At 41.9% G+C, this 22,706-nt stretch overlaps 1 protein-coding gene across 1 annotated transcript in view; it reads left to right on the top strand.

Moving 5' to 3' along the window:
- Positions 1-22,706, top strand: part of SPATA17 (spermatogenesis associated 17) — a 183,784-nt gene that overhangs the window by 107,346 nt on the left and 53,732 nt on the right. Inside the window, exons 7-8 of the mRNA XM_056110766.1 lie at positions 19,565-19,762; positions 21,872-22,020. Of these exons, the coding sequence (XP_055966741.1) occupies positions 19,565-19,762; positions 21,872-22,020 (347 nt within the window). The remainder of the gene's footprint in view (positions 1-19,564; positions 19,763-21,871; positions 22,021-22,706) is intronic.

The raw sequence follows: 22,706 nt of genomic DNA, 5'->3' as shown, positions 1-22,706 counted from the left end.
TCTTTGACTCCTTTATAAAAAAATCTCATGGTACTTATTCAAACAACAAGGACCAAACATCTGCTCTGAACAATGCCTGTAGATAGGTAATATGTCAGGCTTCTAAACTCTGTAAGCATGTTATATGCTTAAAACAGCTGAACAGAGGGCTGTGGATGCAGATTAGTAGTAGATTAAATGCCTCAGATGCATGAAGTTTGGGGTTCAATTCCAGGTACCACTTACACACACGGTGCTAAACTAAAGAACTGATGTTCAGACACTTAGTTTAAAGATTCTCTTTGAGTTGCTGTAGGCCTAAAGTTGGGCATCTGTAATTTTCAAGTTCCCCTGAATGACCATAAGATACAGTCAGAGTTGAATGAACACTATTCTTGCCTTCAAGAAAGCTTAAGCTCTAGTTGGAAAGGTAGACATTACAGAACAAGTAGTCTGTGGGGGGGCGGCTGGAGAAATTGAATGGTGGGACAGACACTTGCCTTGCACACAGCTGTCCTGTTTTATCTCTAGCACTGCATATGGTCTCCTGAGCAATGCCAGGAGTGATCTCTGAATACAAAACCAGGAGTAAGTTCTGTAAGCTAGTTAGTGTGAATCCTTAAGAATGAGCTTGTCCAGACTAGTAATTCAAAAATGGAAAAAAATCTGGTATATTTGAGTCATAAAAGAGCCTGGCATGTTTTGGAAAGAAGGCCAATGTTGATGGTGTGTAGTGAGGCATAGGGATAGTGGTACAAGGGAAAATAGACCGTGGTATATAAGAGAGGATTTTAACAGTGGGTTAGTTTTTCCTAGGTGAATTGAAAAGCCAGTGTCAGGATTGTAGTTCTTTAGGGACTAAAGCAATTGGTTTAATTATCACCCTGACTTCTGTGTAGAGGGTAAGAGATATTTCAAGTAGAGTAGATGGAGAGGGGCTGCCTTACAGTGCAAAACTAACCGAACAGGGTGAGACCATGGATGTCTTACTCTTACTCTCTGTGCTTTGAAAACCTGTGGATTCTAAGTCTGTTTTGGAGGTGGAATTGATAGTCTTCTGAGTGGGTTGACTATATGGGAGAGGTGCAGATCAACCATCTCCAAGGACAGTTCTTTGATTTTTTATCTTCACGGAGAGCCAATGTTGCTATTATTTTTATATTAACAAACCTTATATTTTAGAGCAGGCTGATAGCAGAATTAAATGCAGGTACAGAAGTTTTCCAAATTCCTTCTGCCACTCCAAATCTGTTTCACTTGATTTTCCTTTTTTTACATTTATATTTACATTACATTTAAATTAAATTACATTTACATTTGGGCTGGAGCGATAGCACAGCGGTAGGGCGTTTGCCTTGCACGCAGCCAACATGGCCAACCCGGATTCGATTCCTCCGCCCCTCTCGGAGAGCCCGGCAAGCTACCGAGAGTATCTCGCCCACACAGCAGAGCCTGGCAAGCTCCCCGTGACGTATTCGATATGCCAGACACAGTAACAACAAAGTCTCCAATGGAGACGTTACTGGGCCCGCTTGAGCAAATTGATGATCAACGGGAGGGCCTTTACCTTTACCTTTACCTTACATTTACATTTACATTTCATGTAACTGCATTTATATAATATGCTGTATCATCTCCCTCCATTAATATAGCATACTGTTTGTGACATCATTCATATTAGAGAAACATCATTTTGGGTTGTTTTTCCTAGTGTTGAATAGTGTTCCATTCCATTCTATGGAAAAATTTATTTCATTGATCAAATTCTTAAAAGTTTGAACTATTTCCAATTTTTGGCACCTAAATAATAATAATATTGCTATTAATAGATTTGCATGTAAATTTTTAGTGCACTTGTATTTCCGTTTCTCCAATATATATTTTGAAGGACAGAATTGTTGGGTCATGTGTTAACTTCTTAATAATGATTTTTTAAAGCAATTTTAGGTTTACAGACAATCTGAGAATATTCTCAGACACTCATCAACCTCACACATTTTCTCCCATTATCAACATTCTTAGCTACAGAGGATCACATACTGCAGCACACAAACTCACTTCATCACACCACAGTGTTAATACATCGTTCATGTTGGGACAGGGGTGTCGATCTGGGTGATGTGCATTCTCTAGGTTTCCACAAATGTGATATCTTATGGAGCACTTACACTGCTCTAAAAATTCTCTGTGTTCCTTCAGTTCATGCTTCCTTTATCCCTTAACCTCATCTTTCCCCAAAGTGGTCCACACTAACTCCCTTGAGAAAACAGGACTGATGATGGGGCAGGGTCAGTTGTATCCTCATGCACAATTAAGGGCACTTTGTTTGAATTAAGAAGATGGATTTTTGATGGGGTGAGAGGCAGTGAATGTTTTTCTTTATGAAAAGTGGCATCAGGCCAAATGAGTTTCAGAAAACTAGGCCCTTGGCACTGAGAATCTCTCATCTTTGTTCACTGTCTCCATAGTTTTGCCTTTTTCAAAGTTGATGTACTTGCAGAAACTGTAGCTTTTTTCAGAGTGGATCCTTTCACTTACTACTCTGTGTTTGAGACTTTTCATGGCTTCATCTCTCATGTTATCTTGGTGCTGAGTAATATTTCATAGTTTGATATACTACACCTAAAGTTCATCTTAGATTTTCTCCTATATTATCTTCTAAAAGTTTTATCATTTTGCATTTAACATTTTGGTCTGTTGCCAATTTTGATTTAATTTTGATGAAGGGCATAAGATCTGTATCTAAATTCTTTCTTCTTTTTTGTATGTGGGAACAGCACAGCAGGTAGGCATTTGCGTTGCACACAGCCAACTTGGCCAACCTGAGTTTGATTTCTCCAACCCTCTCAGAGAGCCCGGCAAGTCACCGAGAGTATCTTGCTCGCACGGCAAAGCCTGGCAAGCTACCTGTGACGTATTCGATATGCCAAACACAGTAACAAGTCTCAAAATGGAGACATTACTGGGCCCACTTGAGCAAATTGATGAATAACGGGAGGACAGTGCTACAGTGCTACAGTAAGTGGGAATTCAGTGGCTACAATGCCATTGTTTGAAATACCCTTTATGGGTTTGTTCCCCACTTTATTTGAACATCATGGTTTACAAAACTGTTTTTGATGATTTGTTAAAGGCATTCAAGTTTCCAACACCAATCCCACTACCACTGTCATGTCCCTCCACCCCTAGAAAATGAAAATACCCTTTGGTGACAGAGAGGTCGCTCAGAGAGTAAGACATGTGCCTTGTATGTGGTTTATACTGGTGCACATGGTTCCGTGAGCACCACCAGGACTTATCCCTAAGACTGTTTTATACAGCCACACACTTGATCTGGGGTTTGATTCCTCTCCTAAGACGGGTGTGTTCCTTGTCTGACCCACCTACACTTCTCCATTGCTTTAGGCCTCCTTGTCTCTTGCAAGCATCTTCCTTTCTCAAAGCCCTTTGCAGTAAGACTCAGCAGCACGTGTGTTCCAGAAAGTTCTCCTTTTAGAATCATCTGTCCCACACAATTTTCATAAATTGCGCACCAAAGGGGCAAGAAATTATTTTTCATTGTTGATCTTCTCTCCGGTGGTTGTTCAGAACTCCTATTCCTGTAGAACTGGGCCTTGCAAAAGTGAAACTTGAGAATCGTCCATACTGTTTTCCAAAAGGGCTGAACTAGTTGGCATTCCCACCAACAGTGAAGTAGTGTTCCTTTCTCGCCACATCCGCGCCAGCATTGGTTGCTTTTGTTCTTTTGGATGTGGGCCAGTCTCTGAGATGTGAGATGGTATCTCATTGTGGTTTTGATCTGCATCTCCCTGATAATTAATGATGTAGAGCATTTTCTCATGTGCTTTTTTGCCATTCAGATTTCTTCTTTGAGAAAGTTTCTGTTCAATTCATTGTCCCATTTTTTTCAAGAACAGATGATGGGTTAAAGAAACCTTGGTACATTTACACAATGGAGTACTATGTAGCTGTTAGAAAAGATGAAGTCATGAAATTTACATACAAGTGGTACTACATGGAAAGTATCATGCTAAGCGAAATGACTCAGAAAGAGAGGGATAGACATAGAAAGATTGCATTCATCTGGGGGATATAAAGTAACAAAATAGGAGATTAATACTCAAGAATAGCTACGATCAGCACCAGGAGGATTACTCCATAGCTTAGAGGCCAGCTGGGCATTCTAGGGGAAAGGGCAGCTCAGATAGAGAAGGGAGCACCAAATAAAGGGTGTTTGGAGGATCCTCCCAGGAGGGGAGATGCATGTTGAAAGTAGACTATGGATCGAACATGATTGCCACTCAATGCCTCTTTTGCAGACTACAACACCCAAAAGGAGAGGGAGAACAAAAGGGAAAGCCTTGCCACAGAGGCAGGGTGGGATGGGGGGGGATGGGTGTGGGAGGGATACTGGGATCCATGGTGGTGGAAAATGGGCACTGGTGGAGGGATGGGTATTTGATCATTGTATAATCGAAACCCAAGCACAAAAATTTGTAAATCTACAACTGTACCTAATGGTGTTTCACTAATAAAAAAATTGATGTTAATATGAGCAAAACAAAAAAAAAGTGAAACTTGAACGCCTCCCCATTCTGCATTCTTAAGAATTCTTTACAAGATAATGATAGCTTAAGTCTTTGTGCTTTGTGAAGTGGAGGTGTGTGCAGGCCTGTCTCGGATTTGTTTTCTTTCTCAGAAACTTGATTTGAAGGTAGACCCCACTAATAGAGGAGAGAGCAAAATAAGTCTCTGACTTCCCTAAGTAATTGCAAAGTAAAGGTCAGTGTGTGGAGCAGAAATGACTGCCCAGAAAACATTTTCCCTGCAATAAAACAGTAAATACTTAGCTTATAAGGAGCAACCCCTTTGTTTTCAGATCAGTCACAATTTTTTTTTAATTTTTATTAGTGAGAAACCATGAGGTTCAGTTGTAGACTTACAAATTTTTGTGCTTGGGTTTCAATTATACTTATCACTTCACTTAATCACTTAATCCCCGTTATTCATCGATTTATTTGAGCGGGTGCCAGTAACGTCTCCTTTCATCCCGGTTGTGTGCTACCGTAGCCCAATGGTATCTGTTCGTTCTAGGAACATGCAGAGCCTCAAACCTATCATTCAGGGTCTTAACAAAGAAGTCTGACCATCTTGTAGGTGGGAATCCATGTGATCTTTTGATGTCCTGCAGAATCCAATCAGTAATGTCTCTAGTCCAGCGGTTGTCTGTAAACCTCATTACGTGTCCAGCCCATCTGATTTTTGATGTCTTGGCAAATGAGACAGCGTCCCTGATTCTTGAGCGTTGACGAAGATCAGAACTCCGGATTCTATCTCTCATTTGAGTGAATCGTGATATTCCAAGCATAGCTCTTTCGATTCCTCTTTGAGAAACCCGAATAGCGTTCTCATCCTGTTTTCGTAGGGTCCAGGTCTCTGAGGCATATGTTAATGCAGGAAGAACAGTGGAATCAAAGAGATGTGCTCGTAGCTGGAGGTTCATTGTCCTTTTAGTTATTTCTTCAACGTTCTTGAAGGCATTCCAAGCCGCTCTCTTCCTCCTGCGCAACTCAGGTGCCAGGTCATTCATCATGTTGATTTCTCGACCTAGGTATATATAACTGTTGCATTCGGAGAGGGTGGTTCCGTTGAGAGCGAATGGAGTGTCAGGAACAAGGCTGTTTCTCATAAACATTGTCTTCGTAAGATTCAGCTGTAGTCCGACCTTTCCACATTCACGGTTAAAGTCGTTCAGCATTTGTGCCGCTTGGCTGATGTTTGGTGTTATTAGAATGATGTCATCAGCAAAGCGGAGGTGGTGTAGTTGCCAACCATCTATCTTCACTCCCATGCTTTCCCATTCCAGTCATCGCATGATGTTCTCGAGGGTGGCAATGAAGAGTTTTGGTGAAATGGTATCACCCTGCCGAACCCCTCTCTTGATATGGATGATTACTTCTTTGTAGAATGGTGAGATCTTGGTAGTGAATCCACAATAGAGCTCACGAAGGATCCTGATGTATTGAGTTTGTACGCCCTGATTGGCTAGGGCTTCCATGACCACTTCCGTCTCAACAGAATCAAAGGCCTTCTTTAAATCAATGAACATTAGACAAAGCGGCATCTTGAACTCCCGAGAAACCTCAATGAGCTTAGTAATCGTGTGGATATGGTCAATGGTACTGAATCCTTTTCGGAATCCGGCTTGTCACATGGTTGTCCTTCATCTAGTGTTCTGCTAATCCTATTCAGGATGACTCGAGTGAACAGTTTGTAGATGACAGACAATAGGCAGATTGGGCGATAGTTGCCAATGTCGTGGATGTCTCCCTTCTTGTATAGTAGTACAGTCCTGCTGGTTTTCGATAGGGATGGAAACTTGCATTCAGACAGGTAGCGTGTGAAGAGCTGAGCCAATGTATTGATGAGTACTGATGGTAAGTTCTTCAGGTGTTCAGGTCTGATCTTGTCTGGGCCAGGTGCTCTTTGTTTCTTTACCAATGAGATGGCATGTTGGATTTCGAAAGGGAGAACATTGGGAATGACATATCGATCATGTGGTATGTGGTATGTGGGCAAGTGGACGTGGCTATTAAAGAGATCTGAGTAGAAGTCATGAATAATCTTCTCCATTGCCCTTCTGGAAGATGTGATAGATTCATCATGATGTCGGAGGGCAGTCGTCTTGGTTTTGTAGTTGGTGAAGGACAGGTGGGCATTACGAATGCTTTTCCCAGCTTCTGCCGCATCTACCAGTACTGCTGCTCTCCTGTTTTTGAGGTCATCCTTGATGGCTTCTCTGCACTGTTTTGCCAGTTCGGATGTTTGCTTGTGGTTGTCTGAGGCATGTGCCAAGCCATGTTGGCGAATAAGTTCAAGAGTGTTCGAAGAAAGGCGGTTTTTTGTGGTTATCTCTCTCTTGGCATTTCTCGCCCAATAATGGAGGTGCTGAATCATTCGATCGTATTCCTCATCAATGTTGTCAATGACGGCATCTTCCCATGTTGCTGCAACAGAGCCAAAGAGCTCCCAGTTGGTGGTCGTTTTGGGAGTCCTCTTCTTAAACTTTGCATTCTTTTATCCTCGTTCTGTGAGGTAGAATTTTGCATGAAGAAGACGGTGGTCTGATCCCTTTTGGAATTTTGAGACAACAGCAACATCGGTTAGGCAAAACTGCTGATTGAATATGATGTGGTCTAGTTCATTGTGGAACCGTCCATCGGGAGACTCCCATGTCCAACGTTTAGATTCAGCCTTTTGGAACTGTGAGTTACCATGGAAGTTCAATTATACAATGATCAATTACCCATCCCTCCACCAGTGCCTATTTCCCACCACCACGGATCCCAGTGTCCCTCCCATCCCCCATCCCCACAACCCCACCTTACCTCTGTGGCAGGGCATTCCCTTTTGTTCTCTCTCTCCTTTTGGGTGTTGTGGTTTGCAAAAGAGGCAATGAATGGCAATCATGTTTGCTCTATAGTCTACTTTCAGCATACTGCATCCTAGGAGTATCCTCCCAAATCCCTTTATTTGGTGCTCCCTGCTCTATCTGAGCTCCCTTTTCCCCAAGCATGTGTGGCTAACTTCCAAGCCATGGAGCAAAATTCCTGGTACTAATCTCGACCATTCTTGGGTGTTAGTCTCCTATTTTGTTACTTTATGTTTCCCAGATGAATGCAATCTTTCTATGTCTATCCCTCCCTTTCTGACTCATTTCACTTAACATGCTACTTTGCATGTAGTACTATTTGTATGTAAATTTCATAACTTTGTCTTTTCTAACAGCTACATAGTACTCCATTGGGTAAATTTACCAAAGTTTCTTTAACCAGTCATCTGTTCTTGGGCACTCAGGTTTTTTTCCAGATTCTGGCTATTGTAAAGAGTGCTGCAATGAACAAACAAGTGCAGATGTCACTTCGACTACTTTTTGCCTCTCTGGGATATATTCCCAGGAGTGGTATTTCTGGATCCAATGGGAGCTCAAATTCTAATTTTTTGAGAATCATCTATACTGTTTTCCAAAAGGGCTGAACCAGTTAGCATTCCCACCAGCAGTGAAGGAGGGTCCCTTTCTCGCCACATCCGTGCCAGCACCGGTTGCTTTTGTTCTTTTGGATATTGGCCAGTCTCTGTGGTGTGAAATGATATCTCATTGTGGTTTTGATCTACATCTCCCTGGTGATTAATTATGTGGAGCACTTTCTCTTGTACCTTTTAGCTATTCGGATTTCTTCTTTGAGAAAGTTTCTGTTCATTTCATCGCCCCATTTTTTTGATGGGGTTGGATGTTTTCTTCTTGTGGAGTTCAACCACTACTTTATATATCCTTGATATCAACCCGTTGTCGGATGTGTATTCGTCAAATATACTTTCCCATTCTGTAGACTGTCTTTGTATTTTGGTCACTGTTTCTCTGGAGATGCAGAAGCTTCTTAGTTTAAGATAGTCCCATTTTTCTATCTCTGTTTTCACTTGCTTGACCAGTGGCATGACATCTTTGAAGTTACCATTAGCTTCAATGTCATGGAGGGTTTTGCCAACTTTGTCTTCTATGTACCTTTTGGATTCCGGCCTGATGTTGAGGTCTTTAATCCACTTTGAAATTACTTTTGTACATGGTGTTAGGCAGAGATCTGAGCCCACTTTTTTGCATATAGCCGTCCAATTTTGCCAGCACAATTTGTTAAAGAGGCTTTCCTTACTCCACTTCACTTTTCTGCCTCTTTATCAAAGATTAGATGGTCGTATGCTTGGGGGGAGATGTCAGTATGTTCAACCCTGTTCCATTGCTCTACAGCTCTGCCTTTGTTCCAGTAACATGCTGTTTTAATTTTTACTGCTTAGTAGTAGAGTTTGAAGTTAGGGAGGTTGATTCCTCCCATTTTCTTTTTCCCAAGAATTGTTTTAGTTATTCGTGGAGGCTTATTGTTTCATATGAGTTTCAGGAGTGTTTGCTCAATTTCTTTGAAGAATGTCATGGGTATCATAATCACTTAATCACTTAACTTCCTGTTAATTGTCGATTTGCTCGAGCGGGTGCCAGTAACGTCTCCATTTGTCCCTGCCATGTACTAGTGTAGCCCAATGGCATCTCTTCACTCTGGGAACATGAAGAGCCTCAAACCGATTGTTCATGATCTTGATGAAGAAGTCTGACCATCTGATAAGTGGGCGGCCACGTGGTCTTTTGACATCCCGTGGGATCCAGTCCGTAACAGCTCTAGTCCAGCGGTTGTCTTTAAATCTCATTACGTGACCAACCCATCTGATTTTTGACACCTTGGCAAACGAGACAGCGTCCCTGATTCTTGATTGTCGACGGAGGTCGGAACTCCGGATTCTTTCTCTCATTTGAGTGAAACGTGATATTCCAAGCATAGCTCTTTCAATTCCTCTTTGGGAGACCCAAATAGCATTCTCATCCTGTTTACATAGGGCCCAGGTCTCTGAGGCATATGTTAATGCAGGAAGAACAGTGGAATCAAAGAGATGTGCCGGGAGCCGGAGGTTCTTCGTCCTCTTAGCTATTTCTTCGACGTTCTTGAAGGCGTTCCAAGCCGCTCTCTTCCTCCTGCGCAGTTCGGGTGCCAGGTCATTTGTCATGTTGACTTCTCGACCTAGGTACACATAGCTGTTGTATTCGGAGATGGTCGTTCCGTTGAGAGCGAATGGGGCATCAGGAACGAGGCTGTTTCTCATAAACATTGTCTTCGTAAGATTCAGATGTAGTCCTACCTTTCCACACTCATGGTCAAAGTCGGCCAGCATTTATACCGCTTGGCTGATGTTTCGTGTTATTAAAACAATGTCATCAGCAGAGCGGAGGTGGCGTAGTTGCCTACCATCTATCTTCACTCCCATGCTTTCCCATTCCAGTCGTCGCATGATGTTCTCGAGGGTGGCACTGAAGAGTTTCGGTGAAATGATATCACCCTGCCTAACCCCTCTCTTGACATCGTAATAGGGATCTCATTGAATTTGTACAGTGCTTTGGAAGTATTGCCATTTTGACAATGTTAATTCTCCCCATTCATGAACAGAGGATATTTTTTCATTTCCTCGTGTCCTCTTTTATTTCCTGAAGTAGCATTTTGTAGTTTTCTTTTTACAGGTCCTTTACTTCCTTAGTTAAGCTGATTCCTAGGTACTTGATTTTCTGGGGCACAATTGTGAACGGGATTGTTTTCTTCATGTCACTTTCTTCTCTTTCGCTATTTTCATATAGGAAAGCCATGGACTTTTGGGTATTGATTTTATAGCTTCCACCTTTACTATACAAATCTATTGTTTCTGGGAGTTTCTTAGTAGAGGTTTTAGAGTTCTCTAAGTATAGTATCATATCATCTGTGCATAGTGAGAGGTGATTTCTTCCTTTCTTACCTGGATTGCCTTAATATCTTTTTCTTGCCTAATCTCTATTGAAAGTACTTCCAGTACTATATTGAACAACAGTTGAGAGAGTGGACATCCTTGTCTCGTCCCTGATCTTAGGGGTAAGTCTTTCACTTTTTCTCCATTGAGGATGATGCTTGCTGTAGGCTTGTGGTAGTTAGCTTTAACTATATTGAGGAAAGTCCTCTCTATCCCCATTTTGGAGAGGGTTTTCATCATAAACGGGTGCTGGATCTTGTCAAGTGCTTTCTCTGCATCTATTGATATGATCATATGATTTTTATCTTTTCTTTTGTTGATATGATGGGTTATGTTGATTGATTTCCAAGTGTTAAACCATCCTTGCATCCCCGGGATGAATCCGACTTGGTCATGGTGTATGATCTTTTTGATGAGTAGTTGAATTCTATTTGCTGGTATTTTGTCAAGAATCTTCGCATCCTTGTTTATCAGGAATATCGGCCTGTAGTTTTCTTTTCTTGTGGTGTCTTTGTTTCCTTTTGTTATTAGAGAGATATGGGCTTCATAGGAACTGTTTGGGAGAGTTTCTGGTTTTTTCAATTTCCTGGAAAAGCTTGAGAAGGACTGGCAGTAGGTCCTCTTTAAATATTTGGAAAAATTCGCTAGTGAATCCATCTGGACCTGAGCTTTTGTTTTTGGGAAGACTTTTGATGACAGTTTCGATTTCCTTGATGTTAATAGGTCTATTCAGATACTCCAGATCTTCTTGATTCAGCTTTGGGAGATGATAGGAGTCCAGGAATTTATCCATTTCTTCTAGGTTCTCTTGTTTCGTGGCGTACAGACTTTCAAAGTAGTCTCTGATGATCTTTCGGATTTCTTTGGTTTCTGTTGTGATATCCCCTTTCTCATTTCTGATTCAGTTTATTAGGGTGCTCTCTCTCTCTCTGTTTCTTTGCGAGTGTTGCTAGTGGTTTATCTATCTTGTGAATTTTCTCAAAGAACCAGCTCTTGGTTTCATTGATCTTTCAGATTGTTTCTTTGGTTTCCATGTCATTGTTTTCTGCTCTGAGTTTTCTTCTCTTTCCTTCTGCCTGATTTTCTGTTGATCCTTTTCTAAGATCTTGAGCTGTGAAGTCAAATCATTTATGTGCATCCTTTCTTCTGTCCTGAGATATGCATACAGAGCTATAAATTTTCCCCTTAATATGGCTTTTGCTGCATCCCATAAGCTATGGTAGCTCGTGTCTTTATTCTCATTTGTTTCCAGGTATCTTTTGATTTTGTCCTTGACTTCGTTCCTGACCCACTCGTTCAGCATTGAGTTTTTTAATTTCCAAGTGTTTGATTTGGTTCTCCATGTCTGTGTGTGATTCACTTCTATCCTCAGTGCATTGTGGTCTGAAAAGATGGTTGATACTATTTCTATCTTCCTGATTCTGTTGAGGTATGTTTTGTGACCTAGCACATGGTCTATTTTGGAAAATTTTCCATGAGCACTGTAGAAGAATGCGTATTCTTTCTTTTGGGGGGTGTAAAGCCCTGTATAGGTCTATAAGCCCTTTCTCTTCAATTTCTTCTTTCAAAGCCAATAATTCCTTACTGAGTTTTATTCTTGTTGATCTATCCAGAGGTGATAAGGCGATGTTGAAGTCTCCAACTACTATTATGTTGCTAGCAATGTCCTCCTTAAAATCTGTTAGCAGTTGTTTTAAGTATTTAGCTGTTCCCTCATTAGGTGCGTATACATTTAAGAGTGTGGTTTCTTCCTGTTGTACATATCCCTTGATAAAGATAAAATGGCCTTCGTTGTCCCTTCTAATCTTTTTCAACTTGAAATTAATGTACTCGGATACTAGTATGGCCACCCCAGCTTTTTTTGAAGGAGCTGTTTGCTTGTAGGATAGTTTTCCATCCTTTCACTTTGAGTCTGTGTTTGCTCTGACTGTTGAGATGAGTTTCTTGTAGGCAGCAGAATGTTGTTTTCTGTGTCTGTATCCATTTTGCCACTCTGTGTCTCTTAAATGGTGAATTTAGATCGTTGACTTTGAGAGAGATTACTGTTATGGGGTTTTGTGTCATCTTTTTGTAAGGGTCTCTTGTGGTTGTAGGGTTTGTCTTGTCTTATAGTAGCCCCTTTAGCCCTTGTTTTAGGTTTGGTTTTGAGTCTAAGAAGTTCCTGAGCTGCTGTTTATCTAGAAAATAGTGTACGTTCCTTTGATTTTGAGTGAGAGTTTAGCCAGATAGAGTATTCTTGGTGAAGCATTCATTTCAGTGAGTTTTTCACTCTATCTCACCACTGCCTTCAGGCTTGGAGGGTTTCCTCTGATAGATCTGTTGTGAATCTAAGGGGTGCTCCTTTGTATGCGATTTCCTTCTTTGACCTTGCTGCTTGTAGTATTGTGTCTCTATAGGCAGCATCGATCATTCTAACTATGATATGTCTTGGAGTGTTTTTGTTAGGGTCTCTTTTAGCTGGTACCCTTCGAGCTCCTTGAATCTGAATGGCTCCATTGTCGAGCTCTGGGAATTTTTCAGCGACGATTTGTTGAACCATGGCTTTTTTATTGGGATTATTTCTCTGAGCTTCTGGTAGTCCAATGATTCTAATATTGTTTCTCTTGAAATCGTCTCCTAGGACTCTGATTCTCTTTCAAGGTATTTTGAGGTCCCTTGCCACTGTTTGTTGTTGCCTGTTGGCTTAGTGCAGCTGATTTTCTGTTCACTGATTCTTTCCTCAGCTGTGGTCATTCTACTTTTGAGGGAACAGACTGAGTTTTTTATTTCATCTACGGAATCTTTGATTTGTGACATTTCTGTGCGTAGATTTCCAATTTCTTCTCTCATTTCTTCCTGTATTTTCTCGATTGTGCGGTCCATTGTTTCTTTCATGTCCTCTTTCAATTTACTGGATATCTGTCTGACTGTTTCATTGAGTTTATTGAACATCTTCCTGACTTCATATCTGAATTCTTTGTCAGAGAGGTCCCTTAGGTGAATAGCACCTACTGAGGCTTCTGGACTCTTTTCATCATACTGTACCTGTGTTGGGGATTTGCGTTGTTTCTTCATGTTGGTGTGTAGGTGTGGGGACTAGATTTCTTAGTATGACTAAACTACCTGTGGCTGCATGAGCATGGGTCCGCTGAAAATTAGGCCACGCCCACTTCCACAGAAGCCATGCCCCAATCTAAAGCAGCCACACCCCCACGGGAACCTGGTGTGTGTGGGTGGAGTAAAGACTGGGTGGGGGTGAAGACCAGCTCAGCTTTGGGGACAAAAAGGAAGAGGCAGGGAGTATTGTGCCGCCAGCAGGTCAGTTTGTACCTGTGAGGTGAGTGTATCAGCAGCCTGATGGCAACGTCAGACTTTCAGATACCCCAAATTTTCTGCTGTGCTTTTGGCCAGACCCCAAAAACTTGGGGCAAAGTTCACCAAGAGAGTAAACGGCCAAAAGTTAGGTATGTGGGAGACACACCCACAAACCACCTCTGGCTCAGCTATATAATTGAAGGCATGGCCTCTCTGGTTCCTGATCAAACTGCTTAATGGCCATGATCCCAGAGTCTCAGAAACGAATCTCGGAACACAAAGGCTTTTGACAGAAATGTGTCCTGTTCCTGCAGTAGATTACTGGGGCTGGGCCACTCCAGGTGGGAATAGGTTTTGTGCCTTGGCCTGTTCCCCCTGGCGGCCTGGTGACTACCATCCTCCAGAGGCCACTGGACAGTTTGGGCCGGCAGTGACAAGACACACGGGGCCTCATCACATGGGGGTGGAGCCGACTCTTTCTCCCCATCCCAACAAGACCCCGAGTCGCCGCCTACAAATGGCTTCTCTGGCTCCTGATCAAGCTGATTAATAGCCATGATACCGGAGACTCAGAAACAAATCTTGAAACCCAGCGGCTTTTAGCAGAAATGCATCTGGACTGCATACAAGGTGGCTCCTGGCTCGGAGCTTATTGGAAAGCCAGATATGAACTGGTGGTAATGGGGCAACTGCAGTCTCATGGGAAGGGGGGTGGTATCGGCTCGTCCTTCACACCCTAGTGAGGTCACGAGTTGCCCCCCACAAGCGGCTCTCTGGCACGGCCATGGCTCCAGAGGCAAAAGGACTTAATCCAGAGCCTGGAAGCTTGCGGCAGAAAAGTGAATGGACCATGCATTAAACTATGGCACCATGCCTCCCCAGGAGGGAAAGGGTGTTGCTCCCTTTCACCTTTTTACTCCCTGGCAGCAAGGTGGTCGCCGCCTCAGAGCTTATAGGAAAGCCAGGTACAAGCCGGCAGTGATGGGGCAACTGCAGTCTCATGGGAAGGGGGGTGGTACCAGCACGTCCTTCACGCCCTACCAAGGTCACCAGTTACCCACCATGAGCGTCTGTCTGGCACGGCCATAACACCAGACACACAGAAACCAATCTCTTAATTATCTGGCTCTTTGCAGAAATCCAAAATCGTGGCCGCGTGACATTATATGATTCTCATAACCAGCTATAGAAAACAAAATATTTCACAATGCCTTTTCAGCAATTCTGATTGTTTGGGGGGAAAGTCTGAACAATAATGGAGCATCTTTTGTCGAAATAATGATTGTAATCAATGTAGAGAAGAGTTAAGTAGAAATCATCTGCCTCACAGGCATTTGGAGGGGTGGGAGGGGAGGTATACTGGGGTTCTTGGTGGTGAAAAATGAGTACTAGTGAAGGGAAAGGTGTTTGATCATTGTATGACCGAGACTTAAACCTGAACGCTTAGTAACTTTTCCCACAGTGATTCAATAAATAAATATAAAAATTTAAAAAAAATTAAGGTGGAGTTCATGCCCAATTCAATCAGCTAATCAGTGGCTGAATAAATAGCAGTACTCCTACAAAAAAAAAAAAAAAAGGAAGAGGCAGAGGCTCAGAGCTGCGTTGTCTCCAAACGTCCGAGAGGACGCCTACAGGGAGAAATCCAAGTCCCAGGTTCGAGAAGCAGCTGATAAACTGACCTGGGTGGGGAGAAGACCAGCTCAGCTTGGGGGACAAAAAGGAAGAGCCAGTCACACTTTTAAAGTAATTTTCCCCTTAGAATTTACATTTGAGTATACAAACTGAGGCAAAAGGCAAGGAGAACATCGACTTTCAGTAATGGTGCAGAATGTGGATGTGGTGCCAGGGTGAGTGGGTCACACTTGGTACATTTGCTCCTTGCACAGTCTGACAAAATTAATATTCTGGGTCATACTTGAGTTCTCAAGATGGAGGGTCTGTGGGGGGAACTCAAGGGGAAAATGTATTATGTAACTCATTGCTTTCTCCCTCATGCTGTTTGAAGAGTCAGAATCACAGCCTCTAAAAACTCACGTCTCATTTCTTGTCTTCACCATTGGACCCGTCAGCCCCAAGCCTCCTCCAAGGGGGTCAGTCGGAAGCTATTAGCAGAGTTCTCTCCTGAGATTTCCTCGGTCTTATTGAGTTGAATGTTAGCATGACAGTACTGAAAATAACTCAGTTGTAGGCTCTTTTCTTTATTATTATTTTTTAAACAGTTATCACAGATTTCCCCATAGTATTGGTCACTCTAGAAAATTATTGCTGAGAATGAAGTCCCCAAAGTGAGCTCAGCATAGCCCTGCTCAGTTGTGAAAAATGTGAAAACTGAAAAGCACCCCAGAGTCCCTGAAGGTACCCGTGGTCTTTATGACTCGTAGCAATATTTTAAAATATCAACAACTGACCATTATTCATAAGTGGCTTACAAATTATGGAATATGGCCATGAGAAAATTGGAGGTTAAGGCTGTTTTATATACAGAAAGGCACTCTGATGAGGCGAGCCCTGTCTCTATATAAATCAATAGGGCAGGTGCTGGCAGTAGGGATTGAGGGAGAGCTGAACTGTTTTCCATGGATGTAAGTCAGCAAATGTATTAACTTAATTTCTAAAATCCTGGCTCCTTGAAGATTTTAAATGATACACTTTAAATTCAATTAAAATATATTTTCTATCTATATTTGATTTAAATTGCAAAGAGAATACACATGAGGAAGTATTCATATAGGTTACAAAATATAATTTAAGAAAGCTATCATATCTACTGATCTATTTGCATTTCCCATCTAGCCTATGTATACACGTGCATGCAAATGGGGAGTGAGATCAAAGAAGATTTCTAGTGGGGCTAATGCTCAGAGCTGGTAGCAGTTTCTCAGGGAGCCAGATATTTTCACATGAAAATTATAATCTAGTTCATTTGTATGTATTTTACTCCTTCAACCTGTAAAGTTGTGGGAAATGTTAAACTAATACACTTCAGTTAATAAATATACTCGCAAAACTGAATGGTATTTTCTCCTAGCTCTTAGGCTATATTATGCCCGATTGGTGTTTATAATAGTTATTGTTTTTCTCATTACAATTAAAACATTCTTATCTTAGAAAATAGCCCTTGAAATCTTCTGAAAAATGACCATTCATTTAAAAATGACTGTCCACTAAAAGATACTGAGAATATACATACATATATATGTGCATATATATAAACATATTTATGTACATTTTCTTTTAGCAACATCATTTAAACAGTTTATTCACCATGTTCTATTTGGCATTAGAATGATAATATGTTAACATGACACTGAAAATGGTGAATGATGGCCATTAATGTTTTTAAGTCTGCTTTTACTTATAAATTGTACTGGGAGAAATATCATATCAGAGCAGGCTCAAAAATACTTTAAGCGTATTTGTAGTAACCTCACCTTATTGTCTAAAATCCATTCCCTAGTAATAATACAAGAGCACTGAGCTGGGGATCACACAAGTATATCATTTAGTTCTAAATCACAGGTTCGAAAGCAAATGGAAACTGACCTGTTACTAAAGATAAAACGATAGGACTAAATAAAACAAGACCAAGCTTCTAGTCTATCAGATCAGATCAGTGAAGATGGGTGAATTGAAAGAAGGGATCAGTGAGGTTGGGATTGGACTTTCAGGTGTGAATTTACGGGTGAACTGCAGGTGGGGAAGTATACCTGAGACCTGAAGGCCTTTATAATGTAATGTGACCAGTAAAGAAGAGTCTGAAATGAAAAAGAAGCATAAGTGGGTGCAATCTTTGGCTCTATGAAAGAGGTAAGTTTCATAGAAACTGAGTTAGTCTGGTTTTGAAGGGAATGTTAAGAATTAGATACAGAATCTCATCTATGTGGGCATTAAACAACAGTGAAGTGTGAGGCTGCAAATACAAAATATTTTCAAATAGTTTCTTCAAAGAAAACTATCCAGTTTAATCCTGATACTTTGAAACTATACCTCTCGGAAAGACTGGCAAGCTACCGAGAGTATTCCGCCCGCACGGAAGAGCCTGGCAAGCTATCCGCTGTGTATTCGATATGCCAAAACCAGTAACTACCAGTAACTACTTTGAAACTGCTGAAAGGCCAGTATATCCACAGGAAGTGTGTATGGCCAGGAGAGCAGTGGGGAGAGAAGTTTATTTTATTTTATTGAATCACTGTGAGATACAGAGTTGCAAAGCTGTTCATGGTCCCTTTCAGTGTTCCAACACTCAACATTCCACCAGTGTACATTTCTCACCACCAATGTCCCCAGTTTCCCTTCTGCCACTCTTTCCCAAGCCTGTCTGTATGGCAGGCACTTGAGAGAGAGAGACAGAGACAAAGAGACAGAGCAGAGAGAGAGACAGAGACCGAGAAAGCAAAGAGAGAGAGGAGGAGGAGAGAGAGGGAGAGAGTAAGAGAAAGAGAGGAATAAGGAAAATTCATTTTTAAGGGGGAAAAATCCATCTCATTGGCTTCATTGATCCATGAGTCCAGACTGTCTACGGAGCAATCAAAAGACACACATCCTTTCAAAGGTTGCTTTTCCTGGTGGGGGAATGTCACTTAGTGGGAGGAGCCTCTTCTAAGAGGTCCTGACATGGTTTGGTTTTGTTTTCGGGCCACACGTGGTGGTTCTCAGGGCTTACTCCTGGTCTGTGCTCAGGGATTACTCTGGTGGGCTTGGGGGACCATATGGGGTCACAGGGATGGAACCTGGGCTGACTGTGTACAAGACAAGCATCCTACCCACTGTTCTATCGCTTTGCCCCAGGAGACCCTGACTGAGATCCCTGACATGGAAAATAAACAGAAAGGTTTTTCTGAGTATGCATCTGCATGAACAGAAAACATACTTCCCTAGGTGTGGTTCTGTGCAGCATATATGCTCAAACACCATGGATCTTCAAGAGACAGATTTCATCATAGCTAACTTGACCTTGATGTGGTCATACTTCTATCTGCTGGACCTCTGTTCCATAACAGGTCCAGGACTAAGTCCTGACTACTTCACCACAACATTTCACAAGGTCAGTGGCACAGCAGCCAGGACAAGGAGACATTAAACAGTGAAACCCCCAAACACACAAACACAAGTGCAGCTCATTCAACAAGGGACATTACTGTGAATGATTCATAACATAGTATATAGACTCTCTCTCACTATGCCATATACATTATATGATATGTATTTACATATCTAGCTTGATTATTGCTTGAAGGAGCTTAAATAGCTGCCATTAGTTGGTAATAGATAATCATTCTAGCAATCAATCAAATATTTATTGCAGGCATACTTTCAAACTGAAATTGGTTCCAGCACTGTCAATTTGAGTTTGGTGAATGCCTGACTTATAGATATGATTAAATATCCATGAACAGTCCAAAGAGATAATTCAAGGGGTAAAGTGGCAGACCTGGGTTTGATCCATGGCTCTGTATGTGGTCCCTAAGCATCATCCATAGTGATCCTTGAGCCCAGAGCCAGTAGTAAGCCCTGGGTAGTGTCGGATTTGGCCCAAACCCACACCCTCCCAAGAAAAATAAATTTCCATACATATAGTGTATGGTTAGAAAGCAAAATAAATGACAAGAGTTTCTACTGTTTTTTCCCCTTGGATACGGTGTTATAAGACAGGCTATTGAAGGCAGAGTGAAGCTATCCCTCGATAGTTTTTACCATCTCTAGCCCTCCACCATGAAACATTTTGGATTTGTCAGCCTGGATCAGAAAGAGTTAAGTGTTTCTGCACAATCTCCTTAGAGAACTCAGAGCTCCATCTCCAGTTATGAACTAGAGTTGTTATGCAGAAAAGTCTTGAAACTTGTGAAATGAATGAATGGGACACCTCCTCCCTGTCCTTGTATGAATGATCACCAGTATCTCATTCTTCTAGATTCCAGGGGTCTATAATTCTCCATTCCGAAGTGAGCCAGACCCCTGGGAGCTGCGCTTACAGAAGGCAAAGCCCCTGTCGCACCCCAAGAGTCAAGAGGTGCCCAAGCTGGGCCTGAATGACTGGCTGGCATGCACGAGCACCCGCTCCTTCCCACGCTCCCAAGTCCTGCCACCCATCAACAGAAAGAAGTGCCAGGTGGGTCTTGCCTCACGGGAGCTGCACCAGCACCCGGCCTTGCAGTTCTTTTACTTGCTGGTCTTTGTTTCCTTGCATGTTCATGATTAGAGAGAAGAATCATCTCTTACAGAATCTCATTTCAAATAATGTACTTTAAAAAATAGCAGCAAAGTGCTCTGAAGCTTCTTCTGGTGTGGAATTTTATGGTTGTTGACCATGTAGTTAATGCATGGCATGGGAACTGTATTTCATGATGTTACTACTTATTCTATGACATGTCCAAACTCCTCCTGAAGCTAAAAAAAATAGTAAAAATAATAGAGAACTCCCAGGTAACCATTTGTGAGAGTTTAGTGTATTCTAAATACAGTGCCAAGCATGATCCTCCCCTCACCTTAGTCTTGTTTATCGAAGAGCCATTCATCCTTAACAAACTAACTCCTGTGTGTGGAGTGATAGGGCAAGGAGCAGCAGTTGTTGTCAGAGAAACATTTTTACATAGGAGAGAAAGTGTCTAGAGTTCTTTTTCCTTATTAACAGGATCAAATATTGAGTTTAAGAGAGGTGGGTTGTTTCAGGGATTCAAACCATGACTCATGCATACAAGGCAAGCTCCTTACCCACTTTACTATCTCTCCGAGCCCATCTCCTAACCTTTAAACCATAGAATTGGGCCACAGTAGACATTTGAGACTATTTGCAAAAACTCCCCTCCCTACCCATTTGATTTCTTAAAAGTGAACTTGGAACCATGCTACTGTATCTTTAAAAAGTAAAGTTCCAGTAAAACCCATTAACTACTTTCCAAAATAGCAATCCTCCTGTCCAGCTGTGAAAAGTACTAGATGATACTTACTTGCCATTTGTGTTATTTACGGTCCCTGACTTTTATGGTAACTGGTTCCTATTATTGGTTTCTATTAATGTAAAACATAAGTGAACAGAAATGAGGCGTGAATCATTTCTTTTTATTAGCCCCACAGTCTTCACTCAGTGCTTGCAGTAACTCCAGCTGTGTCTTGTTAGTGATAACCTATTTAAAGAAGAAATCTTTAAGGATAAGGGACATGATTGGAAATCTCTGTCCACTCTGCACCCCTGTCTCATGCACAACGGGGGTAAAAAGGAAAGTGAAAAAGAAAAATAAACAATATATAATCAGTGGCCCAGCAAACTCCCACCTCCTCTGATTGGTCTGGTTAGGATGATACTGAGGAAATCATTAGTGGATCTTACTCACTAATATAAGTAACTACTAATTTAGTGGCTAAGCCATCTCAGAAATCACTTTCCTGAGGTGCAGCTGAGTACTGTCCTTGGCTAAATGTTTGTGCCAGCGCTTGTTGGGAATTCCATCTGAGTTATGAAGCAACACAACTTAAGGGCTTGTTTTGTTTTAGTTATTGGGCCTAGGGGCTTGGGTGCTCAGGAGTGGTGATTCCTGGTTACAGAAGTGCTCAGGAGTGACCCTGGTGGTGCTTAAGGGTATATGCGGCCAGTATTGGAAGCTGAGTCAACAACATACAGTAGTGCTGTGCTACTCACCATTTCTAGGAGAGCTTCACAAAAGCTATACTCAGAGAGTCAGAGAGATGGTTTAGGGGTCAAGGTTCTGGCCTTGCATGCAGCACCAATAGGAATGATCCCTGATATCATTCAGAGAGCCAGGGTGAGCCTTGAGCACTGCCAGGTGTAGCCACCTGCCCCAACACCCCACATGCCCCAACACACACACATACACACACACGACCAGAATCTGGGCTAATACATTTATATTTGGACAAAGAGAAAATTCATTAAAAATTATATTAGAAGAAATGTGCTCTCAATAACAGAAAGAAAATAAAACCAAGCAACCTTTCATACCAGTTGACCAGTTCTAGCAAGTAAACACTTTTAAATGGGATAGTGCCTCATTTCCCCTCTAATACTGATATGGGCTTAAAAAAATTTCAGCTAAGTGACAATCTTATCTGTATTGCATGTTTTTTCTAATTCCAGGAAAACTAATTTTAAAAATAATCATATCAGCTTGCTGCCCTGCCTAGATCAGTCTGGATCCTGTTTAGTCCCATTCCCTGGCCAGCACTATGAGAATCCAATGTGTATGTCTTCCTGTCCTTGCAGGGACCCTTCCGCAACATCACTGAGGTGTTGCAGCAGCGGTACAAGCCTTTGCAGCCCACGCTGCTGGAGGCAGAGCCCCTCAATGACTTAAAGGAGGCCAGAGCGAAGCTCAGGAAACTGGAGAACAGCCGCAACGTCCAAGCCCAAGCGTGAGTCTAAGCTTGAGAAAGAGTTGCCGGGTGGGTGTTTTGGCTTCTCTGCTTTCTGCTGGTTCTCACGGAGGAGAACTTGTCACCCTGAGCAAAGGCACAGCACCCTTGACCTTCAGAAGCCATCATTCTCCCTCCCCGCCCCCCCCCCCCCCCACACACACACACTTGCAAATATCTTCAAGGAGGTCAGTGCTGAAAGCAAAATGTAGATCTATCCTCAGAGGATGAAAGTGAACAGCACTGCTTCTCAGGATGAAGTGATCACTACCCATGTGTCCGTGAAGGAATTTTTCTTAATTATCTAGTGAGAGTACATGTATTTATGGTCCTTGGAAAATAAGATCCAACGAAACAGAACCATTTTTCTTCATGTGAACTAAATTTCATTTGGATACATTGACATAACATTGTAGTTTTAATAAATCAGGTGCAATGGAAGAGGTTATTTCTTTATTACTGAGGAAGATGGCTGCAAAAAGATCGAGGCTGACCTAACAGCATATGCAATTTTACATCATTCTGTTAGCATCATTGATTTGGATCCCAGTTCATGCATCTTTCTCCAAGGCTTTTTTTCTCTCCCACGGCATAGTCATGGATGATTTAGAAATAGACTATTTAAAATCTAGAAGGAGATAGTTTTTAAATTATTATGGTTATCCTGTAATGCATCTTGTAATAAT

Source organism: Sorex fumeus, unplaced genomic scaffold (genome assembly GCF_029834395.1).
Source record: "Sorex fumeus unplaced genomic scaffold, SorFum_2.1 ptg000010l, whole genome shotgun sequence".
NCBI lineage: Eukaryota > Metazoa > Chordata > Mammalia > Eulipotyphla > Soricidae > Sorex > Sorex fumeus.
This window is presented reverse-complemented; position numbering and strand designations above follow the sequence as displayed.